We start from the raw sequence: 18,258 nt of genomic DNA, 5'->3' as shown, positions 1-18,258 counted from the left end.
GTAAATTCTAGAACAATAGGAAAACATCTCCTTCTAAAGGTGTGCTTTTGAAATATCACCCTTGCTCTTAGCTGGGCTCAGAGCTGCACGAAGTGCCTCGTACCGAACCGGGTAAGACTAGCTGTTTTAAATGCACATCTGAAAATATGTTACTATTGTCCTGGTTTTGTTTAAAAAAAGACAAGTTTATCTTTTAGTAAATTTTCCTTTCAGCTGAGTTCTTTTAAGTAACTGCACTTTTCTGAATTTCCGCATGTTTTCTCAGACACTGTCCACTCTGGAGCTGATAAGGTTAGCAACAGTATGCAGAAGAGGCCCAGGTTTAGACTTATTGCTATGGCAGCCAAGGTTGCTGATAAATTTCGCATGTCCTGTAAGTGAGGGAGGCATATTTGCAAGGAGGGGAGGACAGAACAAGTGACTAAAAATTTACCAACTAAGTATTCCATCCCTTTCACGTCACACACCCTATGAAAGTGGGAGATCATGAGGGTCTTGCTCTCTTTGACCACGGCCGGCATCTGAAGAGGACCCTGCCCATAGTGCCTGCAATCCCAGGCCTGGTTCCAGACCCTGCATCCCTGAATCCTGTTCCGGTTTGCTGGGAGTCCAGCCCAGGACCTCCAGGTGCCTGCCCTGCAGCACTGGAGCCACGCCAGCTCACAGCTCCGCGGCAACACCGCGCTACCCAGGGAAATTCAACATTGGTTTTGTATATTTTCTATTGTTTTCTCTGTTTATTAGTAGCATTAGTAAAGCATTTCTAACTTTTCCAACTTGCAAGTCTCTCTTCCTTTTCCTTCTATTGCCTCTCCTTGGTGGGGAGGGCGGGGGGTTAACAGAGAGCATCTGCCATGGTTTATTGTAGCCCTGCAGTAAACAGTTATGACTATGCACAAAAAAACCTAATTGCTCATGAGCTTAAGTGCCATAACAATAACTTTTGCAACTGAACTGCTGATCATGTTTTTGTATTTCTGTGCTATACAGTTACATTTATCGGTGCCTAATACATTTGTTATTGTTGGTAAGCCAGGGTTTTACAAAAGTGCATCTGAATTGAAAAGTCTAGAAAAGTTAATAATACACAGATACTGCTTTCTCACATATATCAAAGAAACATAGGTCATGAAAATATGTGTTTTTCTGAGACGCTAGATATAATTTTAAGGTCTGATTTCTTCCAACCCCAAGAGCCTGATGTGTTGATTTGATATTTTGATTCAACATATTGATTCAATCAATAACTTAGGAAGCTTCTTGAATAAAAAGGTCCACAAGATTCCTTTTCTGTTATTATGAACAAATAGGAAATGGCTCACCCAAACCTCTAATTTCATTTTTGTAATGAAAGAGATTCAGAATCATGGCACAGGAACTGGGAATGGATCTTAAGCAGAAGTTTACTTAACTCAGTCTTTCTACAGCATAATTAATTAATTTCTAATTGTGATGATTTACAGAAGATGGAATTCAGATCACACCACCAGTTGTCTTCTTTATCCATACTCAACTTCTTTTCCCCTGTAATTTAAGTGATTTCTGTCTTGAGATTTGTTTAATATGAAAACCACAGCAAGTAAGATCTGCAAGATTCCATAAAGATAACATCTGGCTCTAGGGGAGTAGCGCCAAAGGTAAAACTGAACTCTGAAGGAGCCAGCCATACCAGAGAAAACAGAAAAAATGTTTGACAAAATACCACCCAAGTTTAACAGACTGGTCAATGTACCAAAAAACTGTTTCAGATTTGAGAAGATAAATGGCATCCAAGTGGCTTATCTAATTTGTTGGGATAATAGCAGAGGCACAGAAAATTAATGAGAGCTTTAACACGGTAATTGTAAAATTAGAATTTTATAGGTGAATTTAATTAACTTAAATATGGGGAATTTTGTTGTTGTTGTTCTGACATACCACAATGGAACAAGTAAGGAAGTGTGAACAGCTACTGCATTTTCAGAGCTAGGATGCCTTGCTAGATATCCGTTCTCTGCCAGTAATATAAAGTATCCAATAAAATGGCAGATTAAAATTTGGTATGAAAGATGAAACTACAAGTAATGCACGATATGAAAGAAAAGCCATGATCAATATTTCTAAGTTAGAGTTCCTTCAATGTTTTGACTTCTTGCTCTCTGTTGTTATCATAACCTTATGGTTTCCACTTTTTGGGAATGGCTTTTGGTAACTAACAACTTTACTTCTAATCAAAATAGTTTTAATTCAATGAAGCTAAGTTTGAAATTCCAGTCCATGAAATGTAACTTACTAAAACTATTCAGTTCTCAAATTATATCCTCCCCAGGGTGGAAAATAAGTAGTTATATCAGAGTTTCCGTAATTTTTGTAGCAGTTTTCAAATGCAAAGATAAAACAAATTATAGATTGTTTTCATGTGCTAGTTGGAAGCTTAATGGCTAACTTACAGATTATGGAGATGGGAAATAAACACTGATATGATCGAAATCGGATCAGTTTAAAGTCTTAAGGTATAGCACACATGTCATCAGTTAATGCTTTTTGTAGAGTACATAGTTTATAGTTAATAAAAATTACATAAGTATCTTAAACTTAAATTCTTATAGTTTGCCAATATTTAAATATATTGAGGCAGAAAAGAGTGAAAAGTATGTGAGGTGAGCTGTGACAAAATCTATAGGAAAGGTAAAATGGATCAAAATAACACCAGAGAAAAGCAGTAGAAGAGACAGACCTGAGTTTCTTCTCCTTGATGATTCCGCTTCTTCTGTGATCACATCGTGTAATGGACAGACATAGACAAAGGAGATGGGCGTGAGAGGATGTATTCAGAAGGTTAAAACTGACACTGAGGGAAAGGGCCAAAAATTGTTTTAGAGAGAAGTCTGCAGAGCAGAGTTAGTAAATGTGGAAAAAAATAACACAGACGCCAGAAGGAAAAAAAGCTGAGGAAGAAGTGGTTAAACTACTGTTGTTAAAAAGGAACAGTAAAGACAGGGTTAGTATAGGAGCTGAGGAAATAACAAAAATTATAATTGACAGCAAAGTCAATCCTTGCAATGAAGCTGAAGAAAAAGCTGGATAGTAAAAGGTATGTTAACTAGCATAAACACATTCATTCATCACTGTTCAACCTTGTGAAACGTTATCTACTTCAACGTAAGTGTCATTTTACTTCAAAGTATTGAACATTCCGTTTAACATCACCAATGGGAAGTGTATTATTATTTTTTTCAATTATTAAATTTTTGTAATATATGGTGAATCAAACTTCACATATCCAAAGCAGAAAGCAAAAAGGAAACAGATTTTTTTTTTCAAAAGGATATACAAGCTCAAGAATTTCAGAATCCACATAACACACTCTGGAAAGTACTGCATTATTGTAACACTGTGCCAAAGGTATTACCAAGATCAAAATACAGAATGTGAGAAAAGAGAATGTACAGCTGTTAAATCTCATGGTCAATTCAGCAGATACTTTTTCAGAACTAAATGTTACTCTCATCTCAGAGAAGTCTAAATTACTGCAAATGCATGCAAGTCAAATGCCAAAGCAACTGTCTCATTACTTACTTTATTACTTCACATTCAAAAACACACTGCCATTTCAGACATGGAGAACATCTGAGGGACAGTGTCATTCTCTGTACTGAAAATCCATTTGTAGCAAAAGAATGGGAGGAATTCATCTTGAAAAGTAATAATAATTACAAAGAACCGTGAAGCGACCATCATTAGCAAAATGAACGCATTCTTCCAAAAATAATCAGAAATATTAATTAAAAAATATATCTATAAGCTCTAATTTCACCTTGCAGTTTGTTAATGAGACAGAAAACATTGCCCTTGATTCATTAACACTGCATACATTCAATTAAGAATTCCAAAAAGGGTCACACACCATCATTTTATCCACATTTTACAGTCAATATCAAGATGCCATTGAAAAATGCAAAATTAGAATAAGCAATATAAATCAACAAAATGCAATGAAAGACAACAGTAAATTTCATCTGATAAACACTGTGTTCTATAGTTAAGCAATTTTCTTCTATAACTGGCGGATTATAATTTTCATCTGCTATCAAATGCCAAGACTGTGCCAAAACTTTGTTGTAAACACAAGCAGCCTGTAACATATATATTTAGAATGCATATTTTAAGCAATTAAGTTTGCTTACAGAATGAACATATGTGAGTGCTGAATATGAGATGCAATTCAAAAGAAAAACAGCTAATGGTTTTGAAAAAGGATGTTATGTACTCACATGTTAAAAAAAAAAAAAGTAATGGCATATAAATATATTTTTATCTAGGCAAGTACAATGAATCCATAGGATGAAATACAGATAAGTGAATACAAAGATCTACTTCACTTTGGTGTATTATAGCTTCTATTAATATAGTGCAGATATAATTGTTATAACTGTTAAATAAATCAATCATTATTATCACCACTAAAACCCTAGCTGAAGTACTTCAAAATTTCTGAAAATGTTTTGTATTATATATCTGTAGCCCTGAAGCAAGCACTCCTACCACATCAAAAACAGTCATGAAAAGGTCTTTATCATGATCCCTATATACTTTTTATTATTTTTAATATCCATAAGAATGCATAACTTTGAGACATATACTGCATTAAGGTAAATCCTTCTGAAGAAATTTGTAAAGGATGGGTGGAACCATATTATTTCCAAATTCTGAATTGCCTGCTATGGTAATGAACAGCATTCCAGTACTGTCAGTGAGGCTCAGCACAGACACAACTGAATACCAGGGAAGCTCCCTTTGAAGGTTTTAGAACCAACTGGTCACTATTTGGCTGCATATCAGCCACATATATCAATACTTTTTAAAAATTTTGTTTTTAAAAGTCGTCATGGAAAGTACGTGTTATGTAAAAAAATATTTACACATCAAAGTGTCAAACAAAAAAGTTTTTAATTATGAAGAATAATTCCAATAGAAGCCACCGAGGAAAATATAAGATAATAGGTATCTTCTCACGCTGGTTATCTGCTCAGCTGATATCTCATCTCTTGAGATACATGGCTTGTAATATTTTTGTATTAATTGTTGCAAATATTAATGAATTAGTAGTATTTGTGCAATGGTAATGCACTAACCTCTTTCAATTAATGATGATAAGTAGAAAGTACTAATAGACTGATTAATTTAGACACAATAGCTCTTATGTGAACCAATCTTCTCCTGATTAAGAAGCTATGCCATAAATCCCAAACAATAGTTTGAAAATTCTCTGGCTTTGTAGCTTGTAATCCACTAAAATAGATCCTTGTTGACAGAAATATATTAAAATCCCAGAACAAAATCATGGAATAAAATTCTATTAAATTTACATCATGTCAACAGGCGCTCTTCATTTACATAGTTATTGCTTTGTTGTGGAACTAGAATTCATTTGGATCAATTGTTCATTTTGACGTAAGAGAGTGGTATGTGTGTGAGGGTACTATATACAGATTTAGAAACACATTAGACTCTCAATGAATAAACTTATAAAGTAAATGAAAACCAGGTATTGTACTGCAAGTCTGAATAAAACATAATACGTACCGTCTATTTTATCATGCTTTGATGCAGAACTTTTCATTATAAGCAATGTCACTCATTAAAGAGAACTATTTAGGAACGTAGTGTTCAAAAAACACTCTTAAAACTTCACACATTGAACATGCCCATTTGAAATTCTAAAAGTAGCATACGACAAAGAGATGTAAGTTAATTACTCTTTTTTTTTTTTTTCCTTGAGGTTTTTCTTAATTTCACTTTCTTCTTAAAAGCAAAGATCTTTCACTGCATACCTGGTCTCAGAAATTTCTGTGACTTCTAGATTTCAAAAACCTTATTTCTATACACTGTTCACAAAATAAGATGTGCAATAGCACAATCAAATAAGCATAATCTTAAATCATGGATGAAACTTTAAGATAGAAATGTTCCATGGAGTCAGTATGTTTCATAACTCTCTGTCATTAGTCTGGATGTGATTAGACCTGAAGAATGACATAATGCCTCTAATTCTCAGGAGCGATATTCCCTGACAGCATTCGAACTCTGCAGAGCTAGGGATACAGATAAAAGAGGAAGAGCATAGAGCAGAATAGTTAAGAGCAGAAATATTTGTTAAAAGAAGATTTGGAGTGAAAGGCTATTTGACTATGCTGGGGTGTGAATAAAATCAGTTTTCCTTAATCTTCTTTAATAGCATTAAGCCACATCATCCAGTTACCCTTCCTGCTGATACAGGATCCTGCCTGTTCCACACTTCTCATTTTTTTAATGAGGTAATTCTCTACTAGTTAAAGGTGAGTTCTTTTTCTTGAAGTGTAAATCCATACACACAAAATCACAGCTATACACTGAACAGATGCTGACATTTTTCCTCAAAAATATAAGCAGAGGACTAACTAGGACAAATAAAATACAGGAAAGACAGAAGCAATACATTTAATTTTGAAATTATATAATATATGTTATATATAATATATGCTAACTAAAGACAGTAAGAATATGGAAAATGTGCGTTATTACTACCCAAAGACAAGGATGATAGAGAAGAAGGTAGAAAACAACATACAAGAAGAAATCTTAAATATTCTAAGTAACATGAACTCTATACGTCAAATAAAATCATGTGGACTGCATTACTTTTTCACAAGTCTGAGGAGAGAAACTGAGAAATTCAGAGAGGGCTTTTATGATTTTGTTTCTCTGAGTAAAGTTCACATAATTTTATAAGGAAATATAGACATTAATGCACTATAGTTACACACTCTATTTGAAATCGCATAAATCCTGAAAAGACAATAGATGTCACTAATAAGTTAGGTGATTTAGGTATTCAAACATCAATACTACTTCAGAAAAGATACTTAACAGCGTAGATACAAATACACCCTCTATTGTCAAGAAAGGATAGATAAGCTATCCTAAATCAGATATCTCGCTATTCTAAATCTATTCTCGTCCTAGTGATGTCAAGAAGTTTCACCACCCACAGAATCAGATTGTCCAGGTGATCACATAGTTAAGATTGCAGGAATGGTCTCCAAAACACACAAAAAAACCAATAAAAGGTTATATAGAAAAACGTATGTGGTTTGTTAGACTTTTTCAGGACACCACACTATTTCTGATCCATCCTAAATTACAATTATACCCTGACTTTATGCAGTTTGGCTAGGACACTGAAGTGCAATATTTGATTACATATGTGTCCTACTCACACTGGGATTGCAATTCCCAAGCACAGAGTCCCTTTTTCTCTTTTGAATCCAATTCTTTGTTACTTTGGTACAGACTAGGCATATTGTCTTTCAAAGTGGTATAGGAAAAGACAAAAGCATAATTTAAAAGAAGCAAATACATTAGAGGACTATCTGCTTTAAATATACCATTTATTAAGTGCAAGAATGGTCTCTGGTAAGTATGCAAATGCTCATTTTTTTTCAAGAAAACAATTAGTCATGCCATACATCCAATCTACATTACTTCTCACTTGTCACAGGTAAACATCCGCATACAGGCAGCATGTAGCTCTTTTCGTAAATTCTACCCACTTCACTGTTTTTCAAAACTCATAGCATCTTCTTAGGATCCTTTTCTGTACCTTCTTCCCCACACTTACCACACCAAATCAAAAATTGCATCAGGGCCATGGACTTTTTCTTCTTCCCTTTCCCAGTAAATTTATTTTGAAAACTGTTTGATTGCCCAGTCATTTTTCCTATTCGGCAATCATAAACTAGTTCCTGACTCCACTCAACTCCTCTCCTTTTCACAAGCTGGTCATTTTATACCAGCTTTATTCTTTAAGCATATTTTTTTATTTGTCCAATGCTCATGTCATTTCTATGAATTACTAGCGTGCTCTTCTCTCTTTCTGTGTGTCCTGTCGTTACTTGGTCTTTTCCAGCTTCAGTCATTCCCCATTTCTAACCATGTGTCCCTTTTCACAATTTTCAAACTATCGTACTTTCAATTCTAACTATGAACTTTATGAACTTCTTTTAAAGTAACCACCATTATGTTTTGAATTAATTTTGACTACTGGCTTACTACTTCAATTGATTCCAGGGCAACAGATGAACTACAAAATTACAGTCACGTTAAAATTATTTCTGGAAGTTTTTTAAAATGTACAGTCAAGGAGTATTTCTACCTAGGAGAGAGACATAAATGTTCCATGGATAAAACAAGCCATGATACCCTTCAAATTGAAAGCCAGTCAGTACATATAATGACTTACCATCTGTAAGCATGCATTTTCTGATGTGTTTAATCTACCATGGTTATGATTCCTCTAAAAAATTAGTACTATATTAAAGAAATACGGCTTTCCCAGAAAAAATTACAGGAACACTCCATTTTCACTTCCTTCCATTCCAAGATGCATAAATCCATTTCAACTACTCTGCTTCCTTTTGGTCAACCATATTAAAACATGCCAGCATTTGCCCATGGTTCTGTTCTTCAACTGTTGCTTTGAAATTAAAATTGTCTGTGGCAAAGACTATGTGTTTGATGACACTGCAATCTTCTCAACAGACAATGATAATGAAACCATGACAGGAGGGTATCCAGGGAAAAAACTTCAAATCTAGTGGCTCCAAGTAGAAAAAAGGAGAAAAACAATAGCGTTTCCTTTGCTATCTCATGAAGGTAGTTTCTGCGTTAGCTGTATCATCTCTGGATGGAGACACAGTTTGCTAGACTGCATTCAGCTTCCAAAACTTTGAATAATGAGACTGATTGAACACTTCAGAAACAATTGACTGGGAAAAGAAATGAGTATCACTGCTTTGGTACTCTAAACTATGTGCTTTCCCCCTGATGGGGTATCAGTACAGGACATTCCTACCCATAGCCTACTTTTTCTCCAACTTCTTCTTTTAAGGCATCGGATATCAAAATGCAGAACTATGTGAAAATATTAGCATGGCATGCTTTTTTTTTTTGTCTTTACTGACCAAGGAAATGTGATTAGAAGACTAGAGCTTTATTCACTTACTTTCGTATGCCAACTATTACAGCTCAGAGACAGGGGTGCTGAAAGTAGAAATGCTTAATAATATTAGATAGGAACAAATCACTATTTCACATGCTCTTTGATTTGGTGGTGTCCTGAGAACATGGTGTTCTCTGACAGAGTGCTGACATTAACTAAAGGAAGGGCACGCTCACGTGAGACGTGGCTTGAATTTTGATGCTGTGCTTACCTAGAGTTCTGCAATTTTACCTTTCCAATCCTTCCAAATCTTTGCATTAATACAACTGACTCTTTGTAATATACTGAACAATCATTTTGCAAATTGTCTCAGAACTTAGAGATTACAGTACAGTTAAGAAAACTTGTTGATTTCTGATATTCAAGAACAGGAATTTTATCAGCATCTTCTATTGAAAAGCCTGAAAATAAGAACCATTTTACTATTTTATTTAATGACCTTAAATTGTCCTCCAACAAATTTGCTAATATCATTTCTAGTCATGCATATTTCTTTAATACTAATGCTTCACATGATACAGTATTACTGTTATTTTTTCTGTTATTAGGAACTATTTTTTATCTATTTATGTTTTTATCTATAATTTTCTCACAGTCTCAGTTCTTGTATATTTGTGTATTTGTGTATTCAACATCTATTTTGTGTATTCAACATCTATTTTTTCTCATAGATTTTCTTAGCTATAATATTGTCATGGCTTTTTCCATATGACTGGTTAGGTTAAATTATTAACAGACAAACTGAACTTAAAGACGGGGCAAGACAACTTATAGCAGACAAATCTTTGTATGAAAAGGCAATCAAAGGCAACAGCAATATGAGGTGCCCGTATTCCTCTTTGCTTCTCCCTGCAGACTGACAGCTGCAGTCAGGGACTAAGTTGTATCAGTATCACATTGCTATTTTCTGTGCAAACAGAACATTTAAAGCATTCTTAGACGAACAAAAGCACAGTCCTATGCAGAGAGTAAATCCCATATTGGAAATCTTCAAGGAATTTGAAGCTTACTTAGGCAGGTTTAATCAGGCTACATCACTGGTAGACCATGGTCACAGATGCAATATATCTTAACAGACAGGGGTGAGTACACTGTCATGGTACCTCCTTCCAGGTGTCCTGACTCCTGCGTCTTGCAAATGAACTAAGTGTAATGATACAGGGATGTCTATAAGGGACAGAAGTATGCCACACGTAGCAGATAACACAAATCCTGGAAGTTTCATTGATTTTGTTACACCGGGTACTGCTCAACTTCTACCACTTTAGTACATAGGGCTTTTTGACAAACAGAGAGATTTGGTTTGGAAAAGCATCATAGGAATACAGATATGCACTAGTTGGTGCCCACTGGAGAGTGTGTTCAGAACCACCTCAGATATTCTTGCCTCATGTGTAATTGTCCCACATGAACATACTATGAAAGATATTACTGATAACGTAAATCAGAGCAGAAGTTGTGCTCTTATCAGGCGTCAGCCCTCACAAAAAGACCTAGGGCTGTAGAGTGCAGAACACAATTTTTATTCAATTTTGTGTCTATTCTAGACTTTGGCAGCTGTGACTGTGGGTTTCTAAAGCAATTCCATGTATTCCCTGCAGCGTTGGAGATCAGTAGTGCTGTTCCAGATCGAAAAGTACATAAAAATCAGATAAATTTTGCTTTAACATACAAAACACTTCTGAAGTGACAACTTTTTAATGTCCATATTTACTTCTGATTTCTATTCTTCTACCTGTTTTCTTTTGGTTTTGTCTTACAATTACAAGATTTCACTCATTTTCCAAAATCTAGAATGCCCTAAGAGCAGGCAACTAACAAAATACAGCTCCCATTTCTAAAAAAATGGGGAAGGTGGCTCTAAATCAGTGTTGCTAATAACTATGAACGTGCCATCTGCCTAGACTGCAGTTCCAAGCCCACTCCAGCTGGGAGATGGAGTTAATGTTACCTAGCTACTCTGTAAGGGAAAAGTCTGGGAAGACTGTCTGCGATATTGTATTTTGAATCTATCATCTGATAGTTAAAACACTCAGTTGAAAAAGAAGATACATTACATTTTGATCCTGACTCTAATGAGCAGTACTGGTTTTATCCTGTAACTCCCGATGCGTTAAAAGCCAAGGAACAGGAGATGTCAATCTGGCCTTTTGCAGCCAGGTTCCCCAATTCCTAGGATGCAGAGTCAGTCTAGATTTTGTGGCTCTTCTTCAGTTCTGACTCTTGCACTTTCAGCTGTACAGCAGTTGAGCTTCAGCAAAAAACTAGGTGAGCCTAAAACTGAAATTGCAGCATTAATTTAGGAGGTGGCACAATTGGCCAATCTTGCAAACTTTAACTTGTGTGATTGGGAAAAGTGTTGTTATTAGAAAAAGTGAGACAACAAATACACCCAACAGCCCAAAACTGAGCCTAAGTATTCTTCGAACTGAAAAATTCACATTCACTTGAGTGGATGTCGATCAATCTTCAAATACATTATGAAACCTGCAATCTAAAGATCCTTTTCTTTCTTCTCCCTTCCTTTTCACTACTCTACTCCTTACAGTGTGCATCAACATAATATCACAGTGCCTTTTGCAAATGCATAAATTAATGTGATTAGGTCCTTTTATTTTCTGATTCAGAGGAGAGAACAATACTATTATTATCATTAGCATCATTATCATGATTATTATTAGGTTTACTTTTTATTGCCATGTGTTTGTAGGAATGAAGACAGAGTCAAAGAATTGCATTTTATGTTTGGGAGGGAAGAAAGTTTGTAATAATTTTTAGTTTCAGAAGAAATTAATTCATGTACAGGATGGAGGAAGTAAGAGTGCTCTTTAGGAGATGACTTTCCCACCATACATGCAGTACATACCTTGGTTTGGTCAACTAAATAAGAATCGGTGTAACTCACACTTGGATTCCTGAGGCTTGCACATATAGATAAATCATAACAAAATTCAAAACTGAAAAGCAAGCTAAGTCTAATATTGTGCCAGAACACTTTTTTCTAGTGCATGTGCATTCTAACACATTTTTTTACAAAAGCAGATCTATTTTGGCTAAGACAGAACTATGCAATCTAAATGGTCTCTACATACTAAAAATTTCACACCAAATCGAAAAAAAATAAGGTACACCAAGCACACACGCATTACAAAAGCATGAAATGTGTTTTTTATAGTCTCATGCTTTCATGTGGTTTTCCAAACCCTGACAAACCTGGCTCAGAATGGTGTTTCTTTTTCAGCAATGGTTTGTCATCAGTTATTGTACCATTCACCTTTTTCTGCTGGTCCTCCCATGTAACTTCTAGCATAAACCAAAAAAAATCAGAAATATTAAGTAACTTACATTATAAGACACCTAATGCAATTTGGGACAACTTGATCTAAACAAATGTGCTATCATTAACATGGTAAAAAATTTGGGTTAGTTCTTCAATTTAAAGGCCTGTGGTAGAGAGAATTAGTAAACATCTTAAACACTGAACAAAACATACTATACAAAAGTCAGCATCTATGCAATTTGTCAAATATTCTGATCTCTTTGATTTTTAACAATTGGAATTAAAAAAACGAGGTCATTTACACAATCATTTCTTCTGTTTTTAAAAGTTAGTACTCTATATAGTTTCTTACAATATCTTTATGTTTCTGTGAATGAAAAAGGAAGTTAAAAATATTCTGGTAAAAAATCTTTGCTAAGGTATAATTCAAAGAAACAAACAAACAAAACAAAACTGAATCAGTAATCATGTAGGTTTACTTTAAATTGACGAAGTATTTTTAACAATGAATTGTTAAGCCACAACTATGTTACATTTAATTTCTATATCTGGGATTTGATTTAAATTCAGTTTTTATTTTAGGATTAAATTACTCAATAAAATCTCTCTTCCTAATTATGGATCCTGTACCCTGAAACCAGTATTTCTGACCTAACTACTCATAAAAAGAGCTATGAATAGGAGCACATACACTCTCCTCTAGACAGAGACTCCATTTGCTAGACTCGCAAGACATTAGTCTTTCTAAGGTTGTCAGATTTTTTTGGTCTACACTTTAATTCTCCATCTTCTGACAATTAAACTGGGTGGTTAGCATAATACTATAGGTTTTAAATCTTTGGGTATCTCCTGTGAAGACAAAATCTAGACTAATTAACTAGATAGATTCAATACTCTAAACTCCATTTTTGCTTTGGATTGCTAAGAAGCTGCTTATTTTGCTGAACCCGCAAAGTGCAAAGTTCCTAACAGCCACTGCCCACAGATATAACCACTTCTATGGTCACAGTAATAGCCAGTGATGGAGAAGAATATGGTAGATATGAAATACATTTCCAACCTTATAAATTCAAAATAAATTGACATGAAGTGATACTAGCCTACGACTGTTACTTTTTTTTTCTTCTATCTGTCATTCAAAATGTAAACATGTAAACATGTTATCTGTAGGCATCCTGCAGCTTTCTTATCTGTGGCTGTTGTTCTATGACAGTCTGCTGTCCTATAAAATGTGGCTTTGATTTTTAAAAATGATGGAGTTGTAGGCTTCAAGAAATACCTCAATAAAATTGTCACTATAATGATTTCGTGACACCACGGATATGCATGCTGAAACAGGAACTGTCGTCTTTGAAGTGCCATGTGTAATGAGTACTAAATAAGGAAACATTCTGTTTCCAAACTATGGAAATATTTTTTTTCCCCTAATGAAAATGAGATTCTTTCTTTTTCTCTGTGAGAATACACATTTAGCAATTCACTGATGCTTCCTTTTTCTTGGATGAGTCCAGAAGAGTCTTCTTAACTAACACACAAAAAAATTTTCAATGATCTTAGTAAAACTACCTTTGAATTTAAGGAATAGTCACCACTAGGAAAAAAACATTAGACAATCATTTAGGTCAAATAGTGGTGATAGTTAGAATAAGATAAAAAGTAGGCAGGCAGTAATCACAAACACGGGATTTTGTCAGGATATTTAACAAATAGTTTAAATATTGGAAAATACCAGGAAGCCCAGAGTGATTTCCACACTAGCTTTGTGTTTTATAAGACAGGACCTTCTCAGTCAGAGTTCTTTCTTAGAACCCATGATTCGGTTATGAACCTAAAAACTGTAGTTTCATTAGTCAACAAAATCACTTATCATACGGAAGTTCCCTACCAAAAAAAAAAACTTTCCTAAGTCTTGCTAATTTTTTGAGAGCTAAGTACCTAGAAAATAGTCAACCCACTTGGGAGCACTCTAGAAGTGCTTCTATAATAATACTTGATTTGACAAGCATGAAAAAATAAATATCAAACAAAACTGTAACTCTTTGAATAAATATTTTTGCCATCTGTTAACCTTAAAAAAAGGAAAAAAAAAAACAAAACCACAACCCAAAACCTACACCCAAAACCTATAATACAAAGCAAGACAGGCTACTTTTTAATGTTTATACTAAAAGTGATAGTATGAGTATGTAAACACTTTCAGAAAAGGTTCCAATGGCCATCCTTCTACAGCTTTAGTTATTCTTACAGCACGTCAGCATTAAATTTAAACGGCTGCTTAATTTTATCAGCAGTTAAGTACAACTCTTAGATTGAGTATATGCAGACTGAAGGTACTCCAGATCAGGTGAAAAGTTTGATTGACTTCTACAACATTGCAAGAATTTGGCTAGTACTGGTTATTATTTCAGCTGAGAAATAAAACCAGATATATCGATCAGATTTACTTCAACATTTAACCTTCACCATTTTCTAATTCCATTTCCAACTTCATGCTCTACAAAGCTAAGAAAATAAGTTGTTAAATGAGAGCTTTCTATTTGGGAACCAATAAGATATGCTGATGAACAGGCAAAAAGCAAAATGTCAGTGCTTTCTATATCCTCTCTGGTTAGATAAATATGCATTATAGTCTCTAACATCTCTTTCCCCCCGCAAGGCAAAAGGCCACCATCTATCCCTTTGTTGTTTTAGACAAAGTCAACTTTGATCAAATCGTAAATATTTGTATACTTCTCACCACACACACTTCCCATACAAATGAACTTCAATCTGTTCTCTGTTCTGATAGTCAGTTTTGACTTATGTATAAAGAAAGGTGTAAAATTATTGTATATTTATACAAAAGGACCTCATACAAATTTTATAAAATATGAGAATATGAGATGCTTCAGTCAGAAGAATCTGGGCTAGAAGGATTTGACAGATGCACTGACCCAGATTTTTCCCACCAGTATGAAAGGTACAGTCTTTAGCTGTAGTTGTTTCATTAGATGCAGTTGTTGCACATACACCCACCACAGCGAATTAGGCAGCCAGGCTCTCCCCGGTGTGTCAGGATGGCCCCTGGTTGTGTGTCGTTCCCTCTGGAGAATGCAACTCACTTGGGCTGCCTGTGAGAAGGGGGTGGTGTGCTCCAGTACATCTAGTGTTAAGTACAATCTCAGCATTTCTTATATTTTTGTTTAGAATATTCAACATGAAAAATATTAAAAATAGGGAAACAATATATTATAAGAATATTTGCATATCTTCAGCTTTTCTGAATTTCTAAACATGCCAACTTAGCACCGGGAATGTTGCAGTTGAACTGGAATGATGCAGCAAACTGCAGAAGTACAAGATGATGCAGCAAAACACCAGATGCCAATGATGACGAGTTTTCTTATGCAAAGAAAACTTCCTTTCTTTTCTCTACACTGCAGACACTAATAGCCCTTTTCATAATGACCCTTTCCTTGAAACATTTTTATATACTTTCTCTTTTACTGGAATTTGTCTTTTTTTATTAAATCCACTCAGCTTTTCTATTCTTTTCAGCTCCTAAAATTTCTGTGAACAAATATTTATCAGTCCATTTCTAGTTTTAGACTTTAAATTATGTTATCCTAAAGTCTTCACTTGTTCAGCGGGACATACTTAATTTAGTCAGCTTTTCCTGCAACTGAAAATTCCTCAGAACTTCCTTCTATTTTTATTTTATAAAATGAACACTCAGAAAGGAATTATGTTCTTAATAATGTATGGTGACAACTACTGTAAAAATGAGTCAAAGTGGATTTGGCTAGTACTTCTTAAACACAAAGCGCCACAGTAACAAGCCATTAGAACTGTGGGATAAACTGTCAAAAAATGAGAAACTATGTTTGGAACCAGATACACAAGATCTTTAGACTCATGCATTAAGAAGACAAGAAGAATAATTAATTAAAGACATAGAAAAGGCTAAATTCATGTTACAGAAGTTTTAAATTACAAAACAAGGATACAGAAAAAGACATTGGTCTCAAGAGTTCACACGGAAATATTCTCAGCTGTGTCAGACCTCTATGGGGGAAGCAAATGGCTTCAAGTCATGATACGTGAATCATCCCAGACATACTACATTCTATCTGGAATGAATCCAGCCCCACCTTGCACCACCAGCATGTTCCTAAGGGCATCAAGGCCAGACTGAAGTGATCCAAAGTCAGCGATGAAGGCCTTATGCCAGACTGCTGCTGCTCCCCCATCAAAGAAATGTTCAGATGCCTCAGCAAAACAGGGCTGGTGCTCCCCTACCCTGCTGTAACAGGAACTGGATTTGTCCAATTTCTGAAGATAAATAACATCACACATAGTGTTTTCCTGAAAAATTTAGAGCAAGACCTCCTGTCTCTCCAGGTAACATTCTACAGCAAATCTGAGGACACCATTTTTTGTCTTCCCCTTTTGACACAGTAACAGTTCATCTACATTTCTTCGTCCATACACTGGAAGAATGTTTTAAAGAATAATCCTACACATTAGAGCTCAAGGCATTCATCTGAGACATGGTGATATTTTTTCCTCCAAAGAGCGAAACAATTTGGGGTCTTGCATCTTAGAGCATTGTCCTAAATGCTGGTATAGTGTGGCCAGTACAGAAGCAGGGACAGCACCTCTCCCTTGTGCGTTTTATGGGCCAGACAAGCAACATGTGCCCACACAGACCTTCACAAGAAACCAGTTTGTAAATGTGTGGCAAATCAACAAATGAATGCTGGGATATCTGAATAACATTTTAAAATAAATTGTTGTTCATCAATGGCTATGTGAGCATCACTTACACAGGGTTTTAACTAATGCAGCATTCCAATAAAAATTCTGACGTATCTTAATTATTTATTATTTTGATTTCATCTTCCTTACTGAACTAAATATTCTGAAAAAAAAAAAGCCCTGGGGTTCATTCCCTGGGGCTGCACTGGGAATACATTAAAAGAGCTTTAATAGAAGTCATTAGGTAGGCAATAAAAAATATTGCATATCTTTATTATAATTACTGGTGCACTGTAGGTTATTCCTTTACTCCAGAAATGTTTTCTTTGAATTGACCTCAATGCTATATTAATTATTTGCAGCCTTAAACCACTTAACAAGCCTAGTCCTGTAGCAGTCTCTTCTGATCTTATTCTCTAGCTGCAAATCCCATAAATTCTATTCTAAACTTAATTTTAAATGTTTTACTAGTGGATCCCTCTATATGGGAAATAAATCAATTTGAGTCTTCTGTTGCTTATTTTAAAGAAAATTGTAGAGGTACACAAGCAAGGTCACAGAAAGTACTTGTTGCAATATCACTTAGTAAAGTCACAGTCTGCCTTTAGCTAAAAATCAAAGTTGCCACTTTTATAAATATGATAGAGATGTAGAACATACAGAAACATCAGAAAAACCAGAAGAAAAAATACAGTCAGTTAATGGTACATTAAATATGTCTATATTCATATTTAATAAAGTATATTTAAATATCACAAACTAAATATTTTATTTTTAAGTCACTATCAAGGCTTATTTTTCCAGAACTGTGTGGGGCAAGGAGAGGATCTATTTGTTTGTTTCGTTTCTTACATGTTTTTAAAATATGGCAGTTTTGCTCCCTCTTCTGGTTATATGCCTGAAACACATCAGAAATGAATGCAATACAGCTGGCCCGCTGGCCTGTCTGGAATAGGCAGATTTTTAATATCTCAGAGAAATAGCTCTACTGAGTCACCTGTTTGGATACGCACTACGGGTTTATGTTGGCAGGACTGATTTAAGGTGGGAGAAAGGCTGGAGACAGCCTATGAGGAAGATGAAGACACTATGTAAAGATTCCGCTGATGGCTTTGCAGGTTCCTGAGGCACAGGTTGTAGGAGATTGGGGATCCAGTATCCTGGACAAGCACAACTACACACTCGTTCCTCTCCCCTTGCATCCTTGCCTGGTCTGCTGGGG

General features: G+C 35.1%; 1 protein-coding gene across 41 annotated transcripts in view; it reads right to left on the bottom strand.

The window, feature by feature from the left end:
- RIMS2 (regulating synaptic membrane exocytosis 2) overlaps positions 1 to 18,258 on the bottom strand; it is a 479,246-nt gene that overhangs the window by 106,497 nt on the left and 354,491 nt on the right. For 12 of the 41 annotated variants that reach the window (XM_065627842.1, XM_065627847.1, XM_065627837.1 and 9 more), the window contains one exon: positions 2,717 to 2,749. The exons of 24 other annotated variants lie outside the window; for them this stretch is intronic. In XM_065627842.1, the coding sequence (XP_065483914.1) occupies positions 2,717 to 2,749 (33 nt within the window). Of the gene's footprint in view, positions 1 to 2,716; positions 2,759 to 12,232; positions 12,323 to 18,258 lie in introns of all 41 variants that reach the window. 5 more of the 41 variants (XM_065627841.1, XM_065627854.1, XM_065627833.1 and 2 more) reach the window with 4 other exon arrangements.

This window comes from Caloenas nicobarica, chromosome 2 (genome assembly GCF_036013445.1).
Source record: "Caloenas nicobarica isolate bCalNic1 chromosome 2, bCalNic1.hap1, whole genome shotgun sequence".
NCBI classification, from domain to species: Eukaryota; Metazoa; Chordata; class Aves; order Columbiformes; family Columbidae; genus Caloenas; species Caloenas nicobarica.
This window is presented reverse-complemented; position numbering and strand designations above follow the sequence as displayed.